The sequence below is a fragment of the Carcharodon carcharias genome, chromosome 7, assembly GCF_017639515.1.
Source record: "Carcharodon carcharias isolate sCarCar2 chromosome 7, sCarCar2.pri, whole genome shotgun sequence".
Lineage (NCBI taxonomy): Eukaryota > Metazoa > Chordata > Chondrichthyes > Lamniformes > Lamnidae > Carcharodon > Carcharodon carcharias.
In genome coordinates, this window is record NC_054473.1 from 159,039,574 (window position 1) to 159,056,500 (window position 16,927).

The 16,927-nt window shown below is 42.5% G+C and overlaps 1 protein-coding gene across 3 annotated transcripts in view; it reads left to right on the forward strand.

Annotated features, from left to right (window-relative positions):
* def8 (differentially expressed in FDCP 8 homolog) overlaps positions 1 to 16,927 on the forward strand; it is a 61,444-nt gene that overhangs the window by 40,758 nt on the left and 3,759 nt on the right. For all 3 annotated transcript variants that reach the window (XM_041192211.1, XM_041192213.1, XM_041192214.1), the window contains 5 exons: positions 5,284 to 5,411; positions 9,241 to 9,354; positions 11,031 to 11,111; positions 11,301 to 11,441; positions 12,687 to 12,796. In XM_041192211.1, the coding sequence (XP_041048145.1) occupies positions 5,284 to 5,411; positions 9,241 to 9,354; positions 11,031 to 11,111; positions 11,301 to 11,441; positions 12,687 to 12,796 (574 nt within the window). The remainder of the gene's footprint in view (positions 1 to 5,283; positions 5,412 to 9,240; positions 9,355 to 11,030; positions 11,112 to 11,300; positions 11,442 to 12,686; positions 12,797 to 16,927) is intronic.

Here is a 16,927-nt window from a genome sequence, read left to right on the forward strand (position 1 = left end):
GATCCACCCTGACCAGACCTGCACTGTGCTGGGCAGGAAGATCTCTGACAGCCTTGTGCTGCTCAGGGATACGATTGCCTAAGTACAGGACAGGGGTGTGGATACCTGCCTCATCAGCCTGGATCAGGAGAAGGCCTTTGACAGAATATCGCACAGCTATATGGTAGATGTGCTCTCCAAAATGGGGTTTGGGGAGGGAAGTCGCAATTGGATCCAACTGCTCTACACTAACATCAGTAGTGCAGTCTCAATCAATGGGTGGGAATCAGATAGCTTTCCTATTAAATCTGGAGTCAGGCAGGACTGCCCTCTCTCGCCTGTTCTTTTCGTGTGTTGCATAGAACCCTTTGCCGAGTCCATCAGGAAGGATCCGGGCATAAGAGGAGTGACGATCCCAGGTAGTGGAGGCACTCAAATCAAAGTCTCCCTGTACATGGATGATGTCGCCGTCTTCTGCTCGGATCCGCTGTTGGTGCACAGACTTATCCACATCTGCGACTAGTTCGAACTGGCCTCGGGAGCCAAGGTAAATTGTGGGAAGAGCGAGGCCATGTTCTTTGGGAACTGGGCTGACCGATCCTTTGTCCCCTTCACTGTCAGGGCTGATGGCCTGAAGGTGCTGGGGATATGGTTCGGAGGGACCAGGGCACGCGTTAGAAACTGGAAGGAGCGAGTGTCTATGGTGAAAAGGAAACTGGGCATGTGGGAGCAACGCTCCCTCTCCATTGCGGGTAAGAACCTGGTCATCAGGTGTGAGGCACTCTCGCTGTTGCTGTACGTGGCGCAGGTCTGGCCCATTCCACACTCCTATGTGGTGGCGATCACCCGAGCCATCTTCCGCTTTATCTGGAGGTCGAAAATGGATCGTGTCCACAGGGACACAATGTACAAGCCTCTAGATAAAGGGGGAAAAAACGTGCCCAACATCGCCCTCATACTGATGGCCACCTTTGTGTGCGGCTGTATCAAGCGGTGCGTAGACCCTCAGTATGCAAACACCAAGTGTCACTACATGCTGAGGTTCTACCTGTCCCCGGTGTTGCGAAGGATGGGTCTGGCCACGATGCCGCGGAACGCTCCAAGTAGTTGGACCGTGCCGTACCACCTGTCCCTCGTGGGAAAATTTATGCAGAGAAACACCTTCGACCACAAGTCCGTCAGGCAGTGGTCGGCACGTAACGTCTTAAAGGCCCTGAGGTAAAAGGAGAGGGTGGATCCTGTGGGATGGTTCCCTGAGCAGACTGACAAAGTCATTTGGCAAAATGCCTCATCACCAGAACTTTCCAACAAACACCAAGATGTAGCTTGGCTGGTGGTGAGAAAGGCCCTCCCTGTAAGATCCTTCCTACACGCCAGGAGTCTCACCCCCTCTGCACGTTGCTCTCGAGGTGGCTGTGGTGGGGAAGAGTGAAGTTGTTCACCTCCTTGTAGATTGTGTCTTTGCGAAGAAGGTCTGGAGAGAGATGCAGTGGTTTCTGTCGAGGTTCATCCCGAGCAGTTGTGTGACAGAGGACTCTGTGCTCTACGAGCTGTTCCCAGGGACACACACCGAGACAAACATCAACTGCAGCTGGAGGATCATCAACTCGGTGAAAGACGCTCTTTGGTCTGCCCAAAACTTGTTGGTTTTCCAGAACAAAGAGTTGTCCCCGACCGAGTGTTGCAGACTGGCACATTCCAAGGTCCAGGACTACGTGCTGAGGGACACAGTTAAGCTTGGGGCAGCCGCCGCAAAGGCGCAATGGGGAAGGGTCGCTGCCTAAGACCTTTCTGCCACAGTGCACTGGGGAGCTGGGAACTGTAAAGAGCCCCTCAGGCTGTACAGATTAAAATGTATGTCTGCCAATGATTGAAATATTCATTGTTTGTTCTGATACACCTTGTGTTTCATGTTGTAAAAGTTGAACCTGTTTGTATTTTTGTAATGGTGATTTGAAATGGTTCGAAATGTTTTTGAAGATTTATGAATAAAGTATATTTTTGCAAAAAAAAAAGTTAATTTCCATAAGCAGAACAACCCTGTTCTGAGGTGAAACTTGCACCCATGTGCATACTGTTAGCGGAGCAGCATGTTACCGGAAAGTTACCAGTTTTAAAAAATTCATTCACGGGATGTGGGCACTGTTGGCTAGGACAGCATCTATTACCCATCCCAATTTAACCCTGAGAAGGTGGTGGTGAGCTGCTTCCTTGAACCACTGCAGTCCATTTGGTGTAGGTACACCCACAGTGCTCTTTGGGAGGCAGTTCCAGGATTATGACCCAGTGACAGTGAAGGAACGGTGATATAGTTCCAAGTCAGAATGGTGAGTGACTTGGAGGGAAACTTGAAGGAGGTGGTGCTCCTGTGTGTCTGCTGCACTTGTATTTCTAGATGGCAGCAGTTGTGGGGTTGGAAGGTGCTGTCTAAGGAGACTTGGTGAGTTCCTACAGTGCATCTTGTTGATGGTACTGCCACTGTGTGTTGGTGGTGGAGGGAATGACCTTGTTTGTGGATGTGGTGCCAATCAAGCAGGCTGCTTTGTGCTGGATGGTGCAAGTTTCTCGAGTGTTGTGGGAGCTGTACTCATCCAGGCAAGTGGAGAGTATTCCATCACATTCCTGATTTGTGCCTTGTGGATGGTGGACAGGCACTGGGGAGTCAGGAGGTGAGTTACTCGCCGCAGGATTCCTAGCCCCTGGCCTGCTCCTGTAGCCACAGTATTTATGTGGCTAGCCCAGTTCAGTTTCTGGTCATTGGTAGCTCCCAGGATGTTGATAGTGGGGGATTCAGCAATGCTAATGCCATTGAATGTCAAGGGGCAATGATTAAATTCTCTCTGTTTGGAGATAGTCATTGCCTGGCACTTGTGTAGTGTGAATGTTACTTGCCACCTGTCCGCCCAAGCCTGGATATTGCCCAGGTCTTGCTGCATTTGGACATGGACTGCTTCAGTATCTGAGGAGTCGTGAATGGTGCTGAACATTGTGTAATCATCAGCAAACATCCCCACTTCTCACCTTATACTGGAGGGAAGGTCATTGATAAAGCAGTTGAAGACAATTGGGCTGAGGTCACTACCCTGAGGAACTCCTGCAGTGATGTCCTGGAATTCAGAATATTGACCTTGCAACAACCATAACTATCTTCCTTTGTGCTAGGTATGATTCCGGCCAGTGGAGAGTTTTCCCCTTGATTCTTGTTGACTCCAGTTTTGTTAGGGTACCTTGATGCCACATTTGGTCAAATACTGTCTTGATGTCAAGGGCAGTCACTCTCACCTCACCTCTGGAGCTCAGCTCTTTTGTCCATGTTTGAACCAAGGCTGTAATGAGGTCAGTAGCTGAGTGATCCTGGCGTAACCCAAACTGAGCGTCATTGAGCAGGTTATTGCTAAGCAAGTGCCACTTGATAGCACTGTTGATGACACCTTCCATCACTTTACTGGTGGCCACAAGTAAACTGATGGGACGATAATTGGCCGTGTTGGATTTGTCCTCCTTTTCTGTACAGGACATACCTGGGCAATTTTCCACATTGCTGGGTAGATGCCAGTGCTGTAGCTGTAGTGAAACAGCTTGACTAGGGATGCAGCAAGTTCTGGAGCACAAGTCTTCAGTACTATTGCTGGAATATTGTCAGGGCCCATACCCTTTGCTGTATCCAGTGTCTTCAGCTGTTTCTTGATTTCGAGTGGAGTGAATCGAATTGGCTGACTGGCATCTGTAATGCTGGGGACCTCCGTAGGAGGCCAAGATGGATCATCCACTTAATACCTCGGGCTGAAGATTGTTGCAAATGCTTCAGCATCATCATTTGCACTGACATGCTGGGCTCCCCATCATTGAGGATGAGGATATTTGTGGAGCCTCCTCCTCCAGTCAGTTGTTTAATTGTCACCACTATTCATGACTGGATGTGGCAGAACTGCAGAACTTAGATCTGATCTGTTGGTTGTGGAATCGCTTAGCTTTGTGTATTGCTTGCTGCTTATGCTGTTTGGCACTCAAGGAGTTCTGTGTTGTAGCCTCACCAGGTTGACACCTCGTTTTTAGCTATGCCTGGTGCTGCTCCTGGCAGGCCCTCCTGCACTCTTTGTTGAACCAGTGTTGTTCCCCTGGCTTAGAGTAATGGTAAAGTGGGGGATATGCCAGGCCATGAGGTTAGATTGTGGTTGAGTACACTTCATGGCTGCCTAGTTTGATTTGCGAGATCTGTTTGAAATCTATTCATTTTATCATGGTAGTAGGGTATCCTCAATGTGAAGACAGTGCTTTGTCTGATACTGTCATGGATAGATGCATCTGTGGCAGGCAGTTTGGTGGTGGTAATTACATTACAATGCATTGGAGAGCACATCAACATCCATCACCTTCTCCTGTCTATTATGAAGAGGTTAAATACCATACTGTCAAACAAAAACTAAAGCGAATCACCAGATTTATTTATAAGTAGCTTTTTAAGCAAAAATATACAGTGATCGTACTAATTCTCGGAATGCAATAACAAAAGTCCATTCATAACGGGTCAACTTTCCTGTTCTGTAAAGTATACCCTACACCGTTCATTATATGACAAGACTTTTGGTCACCAGTCTAGTGCAGATCCATGAGGACACATTGATTCGATAAAGATTCTTTGGGAGGTGATGGTAGGGATAGTCACATTTTCTGATTGTGTCCAAAGACCCAGCCATTCTGGCAAAAGTTGACCTAAAATGAGTGTTCACCCCACTGAATTGTTGTCTTCTGGATTTCACTATTCTGGCCTCAAATGCTTACACCGTATTTCACATAAAGTTCCACCTGCTATCGTCCTAGTCCATTCTGTCCTTTTCTGGGAGAAGCAAGAAGACAGAAGCACTTCATTTGCTGTAGAAATGCAGACTTTAGTGTTGCTGCAAACAAGAAGCTTAGGTCCTGTGCAACCCTGCCCTTCTCTCTCTCTCTCCAACACAGCCACTGTGGTCCTGCATCACAGGCTACTATACTGATAGTTAGTGATGTCAACATACTTATTATGGCATTTACAAGAGTAATGATGCAAACATAAAACATACTGCCATACCAATGTGAAATTCTGAAACATAAATGTGTTCATATAGTCCAGAAACGTAGTGCAAAAATTCTCTTGACTGTGGTGTAACTGACTGAAGATGCATAGGATTTCTCCAGTCAGGAGGGTGGGATGATGTTTCATGACTAGCTTCATTATCGTAAAATCAGATTTTTTTTTTAAAAAGTCTTCTGCCTTTAAAGCACCACTTGTGCTTGTTTCACCTTGATTTTTATTTTACACTTCAGGTGGTGTGCCTAGTGAAGCGCGTATGTGTGACTACACAGGGCGATATTACTGCAGCAGCTGCCATTGGAATGATGTAGCGGTCATCCCTGCACGTGTCATACACAATTGGGACTTTGAAACCCATAAAGTGAGTGTCATGGACGGGAAGAAGAAATATTATTCCTGTTTGGGAGGGAGAACAATATGGTAACAGCTATGTGGATAGAAACCGGAAAGTAGTCAAGTGGGATTCAGAAAATTATATTGGCCCTACCCAGAATTGCTATTCCAAGTCAAAAAAAAATTCTTGTAACTTGCCCTTTGTGGCACTTAATCCTTAATCCACGTGCATAGTTTTAGGTTTACTCCTTTTACTCACCATGCAACTTGTTGAAATTTTGGGGAAAATATGAAATGAAACAATGAATGATTCAGTATACAAACAGTTTTTTGTTTTTGAAGAAATACACAGTATATTATCAATGAGGTCAAACTATAACAGATGATTAAAATAATTAACATGATGAGTTTGTTTACAGAGCTTAGCCTGGTTCATGGAAACTTGCATGCCTTAAATTGCACGTAATCACATTTCCACAGTTTCTTTATGTATACAAAACAAAGTGAATGTAACTATTGTGTTTTTAACTGGCTGCAGATCACTTTCCATATGAGCCTGAAATTATCATTCAACCACATATCTGCACCATCACTAAGGCTGCCTCTTCTACCTTTTTTGTATTTGTTCAAGGGATGTGGGCCTTGCTGGCTATGCCAGCATTTATTGCCCATCCCTAATTGTTACTGAGAAGGTGATGGTGAGCTGCCTTCTTGACCCGCTGCAGTCCATGTGTTGTTGGAGCACCCACAGCGTTGTTTCAGAGGGTGTTAAGTATTTTGATCCAGCAACAGTGAAAGAACAGCAATATAGTTCCAAGTCAGGATGGTGGGTGGCTTGGAGGGGAACTTGCAGGTGATGGTGTTCCCATGCACCTGCTGCCCTTGTCCTTCTAGCTGGTAGAGGTCGTGGGTTTGGAAGGTGCTGTCAAAGAAGTCTTGGTGAGTTGCTGCAGTGCATCTTGTAGATAGTGACAGCAGTGTGTACTGTGTGTTGGTGGAGTGAGTACATGTTTATTGTGGTGGCTGGGGTGCCAATCAAGAGGACTGCTTTGTCCTAGATGGTGCCAAGCTTCTTGAGTTGTTGGAGCTGCACCTATCCAGGCAAGTGGAGTGTACTCCATCACACTCCTGACTTGTACTTTGTGGATGGTGGACAGGCTTTGGGGAGTCAGGAGCTGAGTTACTTGGTACAGAATTCCCAGCCTATGACCTGCTCTTTTAGCCACAGTATTTAAAAGTCTGGTCCAGTTTGGTTTCTGGTCACTGGTAGCCCACTATGCTACCACCTCCATAACATCTCTGCCTCTGTTTCAGCTCTTCTGTTGATGAAACCATCATCTATGCTTTTGCTGCCTCTGGACTTGACTATTCTAATGCACTCATGGCTGGCTTCCCATGTTCTACCCTATAAACTTGTCATCCAAAACTGTTTCCCATGTCCTAACTGTTGCCAAATGCTGTTACTCATCACCCCTATGCTCACTGACTTAACACTAGCTCCTGGTTAAATAGTACCTCAATCTAAAATTCTCATTGTTTTCAAATCCCACCCCCATGGCCTGCCCCATCCCTATCTCTCTAATCTCCTCCAGCTCTAAGACCCTTTTAAGACATCTGCATTCCTCTAATTCCAGACTCTTAAGCATCCCCCAATTTTAATCGCTCCGCCGTTAACCATGCCTTCAGCAGCCAAGGCCCTAAGCTCTGGTGTTCCCTCCCTACATCTCTCCACCTCTTTACCTTACTTTCCTCCTTTAGAACACTTTAAAACCTACCTCTTTGATCAAGCTTTTGGTCATCTGTCCTCATGTCTCCTGTTGTGGCTTGTTGTCTTATTTTGTTGTATAATGCCTCAGTGACATGTCTTAGGATGTCTTATTACGTTAAATGTGAAAGGTAAATACAAGTTGTTGTGTTGGCTTCATGTTTGTTTTCAGTCTGGTGAAACAAAGGTTCATTGAAGCAACCTTGATAGGCAACAGCTATACTCCCTCTTTGTTATGAAGTCAGGACTGGAGCAAAGGAAGATACCATAATGGTAACCTTCCCACATAGAAAAAAGCAGGAAATAAAATCAGTGATTCAGGAATTTTTAGTCATCAACATGCTTGTGTCTATACAACAACATACTTGATTTAATAAATGATGATCCTCTCCATTGCTGGATTGGCAATCTCCAATAATCAGCTGTAGTGCTTGTTTCCTCATCTACCCTGATAAGGCGCAGATGTTTAAAGTGACAAAAGCAACTTAGTCATGATGTACATTTCCCTAAAACAAAAGAGCTATTATCTTCAGTATGTAAGGGAGACATTTAGACTTTGCATAATACTACAAGTTCACATATTTCCACAAATAAATATAAAAAATATAGGGCTCAATTTTAATTTTCAAGACAGAAATTGAGTCAGACTATTTTCCTGCTTCGCGATCCTGGCTGCTGTCTGGGCTAACGTCGTTGTCACGGCCTCTGAAAGCCCCCCCATATCAACCTTCACCACCACCGCCCCCCCTCCACCGTATCAACCTTCAACCCCCCTTACTGCCCCGTATCGACCCCCATCGTATCAGTCCTCTCTCCCCGCCACCTCAGCGCCCATAAACCTTCACCCCCCCCCAACCCTCCATCGGCCCACTGCCTTAGCATCGTCACCTCTCCCTCCTCCTCTTTTCCCCCCCACCTCAGTATCCACTATGCACACAAATCTTGAACCTGTAATAACATTAGGAATTCATTGAGATGCTTATAAAACTCTCAAAATAAACATCCTCATTCAAATTCCATTTTTTAAAAATCGTATTAAAGGGTCATAAAGCTGTCAAGACAAATTCTCAGTCCCCTTGACAGCTCTTAACTCCTGCTGAGCTGAATCCATTAATGGAATTTAGAATTCAGTCATGCATTCATGATGAGATTCCATTGCACAACTGTGTCAACAAAACTTCCAGAGCTGAATAGATAAAGACTTTTAAGTCATAGAAAGAGCTCAACTATCTGTTCAAACTTTGAAGCAGGGAAACAGATGTCGGAGCTGTCTTTCCATGAAAAGATTAAATCACAGGGGACAATTGACAGATTGCCAATATTCTTCAATGAATAAGAGCACTTTATCCAGTGGATAATGTGTTCTGATGCATCTTAAGTTTTTGCCACTTTCACAATACTGGTCAATTTAATGTTCAGTTACCTTTAAAGAACAAATCCCTATCATCAATTGCTTCATTAAAAGCATTTAACTTATCATTTAGCATTTCATTATGACGTTTGAAGTTGGCAACATCTTTGTCAAAAGGTTCCCAATTCCGGAACAGGGCTTCCCTCGTGGTTTGTAACTCCTCTGTGAACCATACTACTTTTAGAAGCTGGTCCACATCATCAAAATCACAGGTGGCCTGAAATGCCCTCCCCACAATGCAGCCAGCAATGCTGGGAGTGCTGTGTGTGGTCTCACAACACGCACCCTAACCCTGCACTGCTAAAATTGCCAACAATGGGAATAGGGGCAGGAATCCCACAATCGGGTCCCATCCACTATATCTTTTGCCAGCCCTCCTCCATTCTGACTTGAACGGAGGGATGAAAATCCAGCCCACCATCTTTGATTTTAAACTAGACAGATCTTAAATCCATCTTGGTAGGATTAAGACCACAAGGTATCTTAGACTATGTTTTGCAAACTGTCTGAAAATGGTACCAGTGTGGGATGTTTTGATGCATTACTTGGCAGAGGATGTGAATACGTTTAAACTTGAGGCTTCTATAGTTAGGAGACTTAACACTTGCAGATGCTATTTGAGGTTGTGCTACTTGGGTCTTTGCCTGATTTTTTTTTTCTTTCCTTGTTACTTGACATTAGGTGTGCCGTTATAGTATGAGGTACCTTACACTGATGATTTCCCGGCCGGTACTGAAACTCAGAGCAATTAATCCGCTTCTCTTCAACTATGTGGAGGAATTGGTGGAAATTCGGGTATGCCTAGATCCAGTGTATGCTCTACAACTGAAAATGTACAACAAATAAGCCTGCTTTGTGTTGATTAAATTCAGTCAGAAGTGCAAGTTATTAAAGGCATTAACTAGAAAATAATGTAAATATTAGGAAGAACTGTACAGACCCTGTAATTACAAATCAGTGATTTGACACACTATTTAAAACATTACACTTTTATGTCAATATTCAGGGGTCGATATGAGGACCGCTGCTTTTTTGATATATAATAATGATCTGGGCTTGGGTATTGATATAAAATTTCAAAGTTTGCAGGTGAAAAAACTCAAATGTAGTAAACAATGAGGAGGATAATAATGCATCAGGAGGGCAAAGACAGCCTGATGAAATGAGCAGACGCATGGCAAATGAAATTTCACAAGTGTGAAGTGATACATTTTGTTTGGAAGAACGAAGAGAAGCAATTTGTACTAAATGATACAATTTTAATGGGGTTACAGGAGCAGACCTCAGGTGTATGTATGCAAATCTTTTAAGCGGGCAAGGAAGCTGTTTAAAAAATCTTACGGGATCCTCGCCTTTATTAATAAAGGAATAAAGTATGGAAACAAGGAAGTTATGTTAAGCCTTTTAGTAAACACTGATTCGGCCTCGGCTGGAATATTAGGTTCAATATTAATGGTCACTTACCTTCAAGAAACAAAGTCCTATCGTCAAGAAAGTTGTCAATGCCTTGGATAGAGTGCAGAAGAGATTTACTGGAGTAGTATCAGGGCTGAGGGATTTCGGTTATGTGGAGAGGCTGGAGAAGCTGGGGTTGCTCTTAGAGCAAAGAGTGTTAAGAGGATATTTGATAGAGTTGTTCAAAATCATGAATGGCTTTGGAGCAAAGGAGAAGCTGTTTCCAGTTGCATAAGGGTCTGTAACCAGAAGACACAGATTTAAGGTTTTTGGCAAAAGAACCAGAGGTACCGTGAGGAATCTTTTTTTACACAGCAAGTTTTTGTGGTCATGAATGTACTGCCTGAAAGAATAATGGAAGCTGTTTCAAAAATAACATTCAAAAGAAAATTGGATAAATATTGAAAGTGAAAAATTCACAAGGCTATGGGGAAGAATAGTAGAGTGGGGTTCGTTGGATAGCCCTACCAAAGAGCAAATCCGGGCACCATGACCTGAGTATCCTCCAGCTGTGCTTAAATCATTCTATGATTCTAGTTATAAAACAAATAAATAATCTGTACTTACTGATAAATGAATATTGTCCCTTTTGTTTCAACGCTGTCCTTGAAGACTTTTCACAAAATGTAAAAGTTAATCTTCCTTTGTTATAATTTTCAGAATGGCTGCAGAATCTGACCTGGAGAGTTTTATTTTTAATCCAGAATATATGGCATATCACAAAAAGCAGCTTCAGCCCTATCCTTTCCCTTGAGTTTTGAAAGATTGAGAATTTTGCCTGTTTGGGCCTTCTGTCCTGGACATTTAGCAGAGTATTTTATGCTGAAATGTTAAACTGAGTAGAGATTGTTCTTGATGAAATGTTCCATTGTCCTCTAAGTTAGTTTTTCTTTAAACAAGAACAGCATGATAGAAATAATCTTCTTCAAAATTTTAGTGACCTGTCCTGAAGGAGCGTAGTGCATGTAAAAATTATTTGTTTAGTTACGTGTATTGCCTTTGGTTTCTGCCTGCAGAAACTCCGACAAGACATCCTGTTAATGAAACCCTATTTTATCACCTGTAAGGAGGCAATGGAGGCAAGGCTGCTGTTACAGGTTAGTTTGTTCTGTCATTAGAGCCATGTCCATGAGTGATGTTGTATGCTGTAATATTGATTCAAATGGAAAAACAAAATCAACATTTTGGTCCAAATTGGCTACTTTGAAATTGTAAGAAGAAAATGCATTATATCCAGCTTTTATGGAAGAAATTTTCAGTGTTTGTCTAAATATTTGCATTTACAGTTACAGGATCGACAGCACTTTGTGGAAAACGATGACATGTATTCTTTACAGGATTTAATTGACATTGCCACTGGGCGCCTGAGCTGCACTTTAACTGAAATCCACACCACCTTTGCAAAGCATATCAAACTGGACTGTGAGGTACAGTCAGACTTTTACTGTTAAAGAATCCTTTAAGGTTACATCAGTCTTCAAAAGGAGAGATTTTTAGGTTCAGGAAACGCACCGCTCAACCTTTGTCCCCCAATAGAAAAATATTGCATGTTTATTGTATTCTGTAAAGAGAATTACAGTACTGTTTCTCAGAGTGATGTTTTTGTGTCCTATTTTTCAGAAAAAGAAATAGCTATATCCAAACTTTGTACAGTTTCCCTGTCACCTAATTCACTTAAACGTTAATCGTGTTCCTTAAGAGCAATAATATGCATCAGAAATCTCGGACCTTGCATTCCATACCTCAATTTCCGTTCAGTAGAACAATGAAATATTTTGATTAAATGTTTTACCAATTAGGCGTGTAAACATAAAGTAATGGAAATACTCAGCAGACCAGACATCATCATCATTGGAGAAAGATTTCTGATATCTGACATCTGAAATATTGGTTAAATAGCTGGTTTTCTACATTGCACTCTTGGGCTTAATTTTACATTTTCAGCAATTGAGTTAGTTGGGATTTGGCATAGTGGTTATGTTACTGAGCTAAAGATCCAGAGACCTGGACTAATGCTCCGGAGCCACATGTTCAAACCCCATCATGGCGACTGGTGGAACTTAAATTCAATTAATTAATAAATCTGGAATAAAAAGTTAGTCTCGGGAATGGTGATCATGAAGCTATCAGAATGTCATAAAAACCCATTTCATTCACATGTTATTATCCTGTCTGGCCAATGTGTGGCTTCAGACACACAGCAATGTGTTTGACTGTCAACTGTCCTCTGAAATAGCAAACCACTCAGTAGTATGAGAAGAAATTTCTCCTCACCTCTATCTTAAATGCGAGAGCCCTTATTTTTAAACTCTGCCTCCTACAGAGCCCAATAATCAGACCAATCATTATCCATTAGTATTGTTTAAAAGTTTTCTGCATTGTGTTTGCAACTTTTGAGTTCTTAATTTCCCCCTATATATTTTGTCATAATTTTCTCATCAATTAATACTTTCATGTGCTAAACAAAGTTTATTGACAATGTTCTACTGAGTAGTATTCCACTTTATGTATCTGTAGCAAAGTTTTCAATCTCTAATCAAAAGCATCAAATGTATAAAATAAAATGTTACAATAATGCTGCAAATTCATTAACCTAATGATTGTATTAAGCTGTATTTTAAAATTATTAATTGGACCAAAATCTATCTTTGATTCTGTGGCTTGCTTTTTAGCGATGTCAAGCTAAAGGTTTTGTCTGCGAGTTGTGCAAAGAGGGAGATGTGCTCTTTCCATTTGACAGCCATACATCAGTGTGCCAGGATTGTTCAGCTGTATTCCACAGGTTAGTATATAGAACTTAAGCTAATGTTTGTTTCACTTCCTGGTTGATGTAGATGTTCAGGACCAATTACACTGTAGGTGTCAATTCCAGACTCTTAAATTTAAACCTTGACTCATGATAAATGAGTGGCTTCCAATATATGCATTAAGGAGTTCATATTAGGATGAGGTTATACAGGATGAGTACTTCATTTTCTTTTAAATGAGAAGTGTATTGACGACTGTGTGCTCATGTTGCCAACCTGTGTGCTCATGTTGCCAACCTGTGTGCTCATGTTGCCAACCTGTGTGCTCATGTTGCCAACCTGTGTGCTCATGTTGCCAACCTGTGTGCTCATGTTGCCAACCTGTGTGCTCATGTTGCCAACCTGTGTGCTCATGTTGCCAACCTGTGTGCTCATGTTGCCAACCTGTGTGCTCATGTTGCCAACCTGTGTGCTCATGTTGCCAACCTGTGTGCTCATGTTGCCAACCTGTGTGCTCATGTTGCCAACCTGTGTGCTCATGTTGCCAACCTGTGTGCTCATGTTGCCAACCTGTGTGCTCATGTTGCCAACCTGTGTGCTCATGTTGCCAACCTGTGTGCTCATGTTGCCAACCTGTGTGCTCATGTTGCCAACCTGTGTGCTCATGTTGCCAACCTGTGTGCTCATGTTGCCAACCTGTGTGCTCATGTTGCCAACCTGTGTGCTCATGTTGCCAACCTGTGTGCTCATGTTGCCAACCTGTGTGCTCATGTTGCCAACCTGTGTGCTCATGTTGCCAACCTGTGTGCTCATGTTGCCAACCTGTGTGCTCATGTTGCCAACCTGTGTGCTCATGTTGCCAACCTGTGTGCTCATGTTGCCAACCTGTGTGCTCATGTTGCCAACCTGTGTGCTCATGTTGCCAACCTGTGATCTGATTGAAGGCTGCTACCAGTATTACAACCTGCAAGAAAGAAATAAGGAAACAACTATAACAACTGGATTGGAGTAGGTTATGCAACAAAAGTTCAGTTGAGGACATGAAACTTTCTAAAAAATATACTGCTGACTTTTGCATCTTATAATGCTTAAAGCCATCAAGTTCAAATGAAACCTAAATGGATCCAAGGAGGGGAGGTGCTGGAAAATTCCGGCCATTAATACACATTCTCTACAGAGATGCTGCCTGACCTGCAGAGTGCTTCCAGCATTTTTTGTTTTTAGTTCCAATTTCCAGCATCTGCAGCATATTGCTTCTGCATTAGAGAAAAATAACATGATGTTTAATGTAGAAAAATAATACTGCACACACAAGAAATATTGAATACGACACATACTACATGAATGGTATTGAAATAGCTAAGTATGACGCCAAAAGAGATCAATGAATCTTGGTATTCTCAGTGGTCAACAGGTCCAACCAATGTAGGGCAGCAATAATCAAAGTCAATGGAATGTTAAGTTGCCTTTCAGTAAAACGCAGAAAGTTGTGACTGAAGGGTTTTGCTTAGATTGTACCTTCAGTACAGTGTCGAGTTCTGGTTGCTAAGATGAGTGAGATATTCAAGCACTGAAGACAATGCAGAAACGTGTCTCAACGCTGATCCATAGTCAAAGGACTGAGTTATGAGAAAAGACTGAAGGAACTAGGGTGTGTCAGCCTGAAAACGAGATGTCTTTGAGTGGTGATCTTAGGCATGTAAAAATGTTACAATAATGAAAATGTTAAATCCAAAATATTATTGTGTTAAATAGCAAGAGTAAGTCAAGAGATATGTCTAAATTAGTAAAATGGACATTCAAGAAATTATTCCTTCAGTAATCAACCTGTGAAATAGAGTCCCAAGAAGAACAGTGGATGTAAGAATTCTGGAATCTTTAAAGACATACAAAGAATTTGGTATGTTCTAAAATGGATGAATTAAGATTCTGAATTTGTAACTTTCTTGGGGGCGTATTCCGCTGTTATTGAATGTGACTTCTTAATGTAACTAATCCTGTTATCTTCAGAGCCTGAAACTTACAGGGTTATTCAGATACATTTTCTTTTTTTAAAAGTTTATTCAACCCGTTTTTTAAAACCTGATTGAACTAATGCCAGAAGGCAGGAGGACCAATGCATAGCCTGTTCTCAGGCTGTCACTACCTTTACTGTGGCTAGCCATCCAGATGTGCCAGTGTGTGTCATGATTAAATAATCATAGAAGCTCAGTAGGATCCAACTATTCAAAAGGATGGCATTTTTTCTTTTCTCATTTTCTTTTCTTTCTTCATCCTTCTTCACCGATTGTGGCATCAAGGAGCCCTAGCAAACCTGCAGTCATATCTTGCACAAAAAGAAATGGTTGTGGTTGTTAGAGCTCAGTCATCTCAGCTCCAGGACAGCACTACAGGAGTTCCTCAGGGTACTGTCCTATGCCCAACCATCTTCAGCTGCTTCATCGATGGCCTTCCCTCCATCATAAGGTCAGAAGTGGGGATATTCGCTGATGATTGCACAATGGTCAGCAGCATTCGCGACAACTAACTGAAGCAGTCCATGCCCAAATGCAGCAAAACCTGGACAACATCTGGGCTTGGTCTGACAAGTGTCAAGTAACATTCACACCACACAAGTGCCAGGCAATGACCATCTCCAACAAGAGAATCTAATCATTGCTCCTTGACATTCAGTGGCATTACTATCGCTGAATCCACCACTATCAACACCCAGGAGGTTACCATTGACCAGAAACTGAACTGGACTAGTCATATAAATACTGTGGCTACAAGAGCAGGGGTAAGAGGCTAGGAATCCTGAGGTAAGTAACTCACTTCCTGACCCCCAAAGCCTGTCCACAATCTACCCTTGCCTGGATAAGTGTAGCTCCAACAACACTCAAGAAGCTTGACATCATCCAGGACAAAGCAGCCTGCTTGATTGGCACCACATCCACAAACATTCATTCTCTCCACCACTGATGCACAGTAGCAGCAGTGTGTACCATCTACAAGATGCACTTCAGAAACTCACCAAGGCTCCTTAGCACCGTCCAAACCCACAACCACTATCATCTAGAAGGGCAAAGGGCAGCAGATACATACGTACACCACCACCTGAGAGTTCCCCTCCAATCTACTGACCATCCTGACTTGGAAATGTATCTTTGTTCCTTTATTGTGGCTGGGTCAAAATCCTGAAATTCCCTCCCTAACAGCACTGTGGGTCTGCCTACATCACATGAACCGCAGTGATTCAAAAAGGCAACTCACCACTACCTTCTCAAAGGCAATTAGGGATGGGCAATAAATAGTGACCTAGCCAGCAATGCCCATATCCCTTGAATGAATTAAATAAAAACCTTTTCTCCTTTTTGGCATAGTGTTTTCTTTGTCTATCTTGTAGAATGCTACACAGGGAAGGAAAGCAACTTAAACTAATACAAGCCTATTGTATTAAGGATCCATCCGTTACAACATGTCAATGTGCTTTTAAAAGTAGAGTGGTGAAGGAAAAGGGAGAGAGAACATGATAACTGGAGCTGATATTACATCTTCAGAAACATGAATAAAAGTGAGTTTCAGTGATAACAGTGTACTGGAGTATATAGTCAGAAGAATAGAACATAATGCAATGTGCAGTGGTACGTGTAAAGCAATATTTCAGTCCTCTTAAGTTTTGTATTATTGGGACACTGATTTTGTGGAGCAGGGCAACAAAATTTGCCAGGGAATAGGGGTTGATGCTATGAGGAGGGAATAAAGAAATTGAGAATGTTTACAATGGAGCAAAGGAGGCTCGTAACAGCTTTTCATCAAACTCTTTCAATGGAATCTTGGAAACTGCTAAACTGACAATTTTATGTAACCATGAATTCTGTATCCAGGATATAAGAACTCTACATGAAAAGATGAAATATGAGTTTAGGGTTAACTGCTTGATAGAGAATGGCACATGTGGGGAACAGATTGCCCTGAGAGATTGTAGGAGGGAAGCAAATAGTATATTTTGGGCTTTGGGATCAGCCTGACAACCACAATGGCCTTTTCTGTTTGTTTTGTATAATCTATGATCCCATGCAATTTCATGCAAATCAGAGGCCCTGTGTTATCTGTAAGCATTCTACTGAGTTTGATTTGCAATAATGTGCATCTTTCTGTAACTAGGATCTTACAATGCTGTTTGT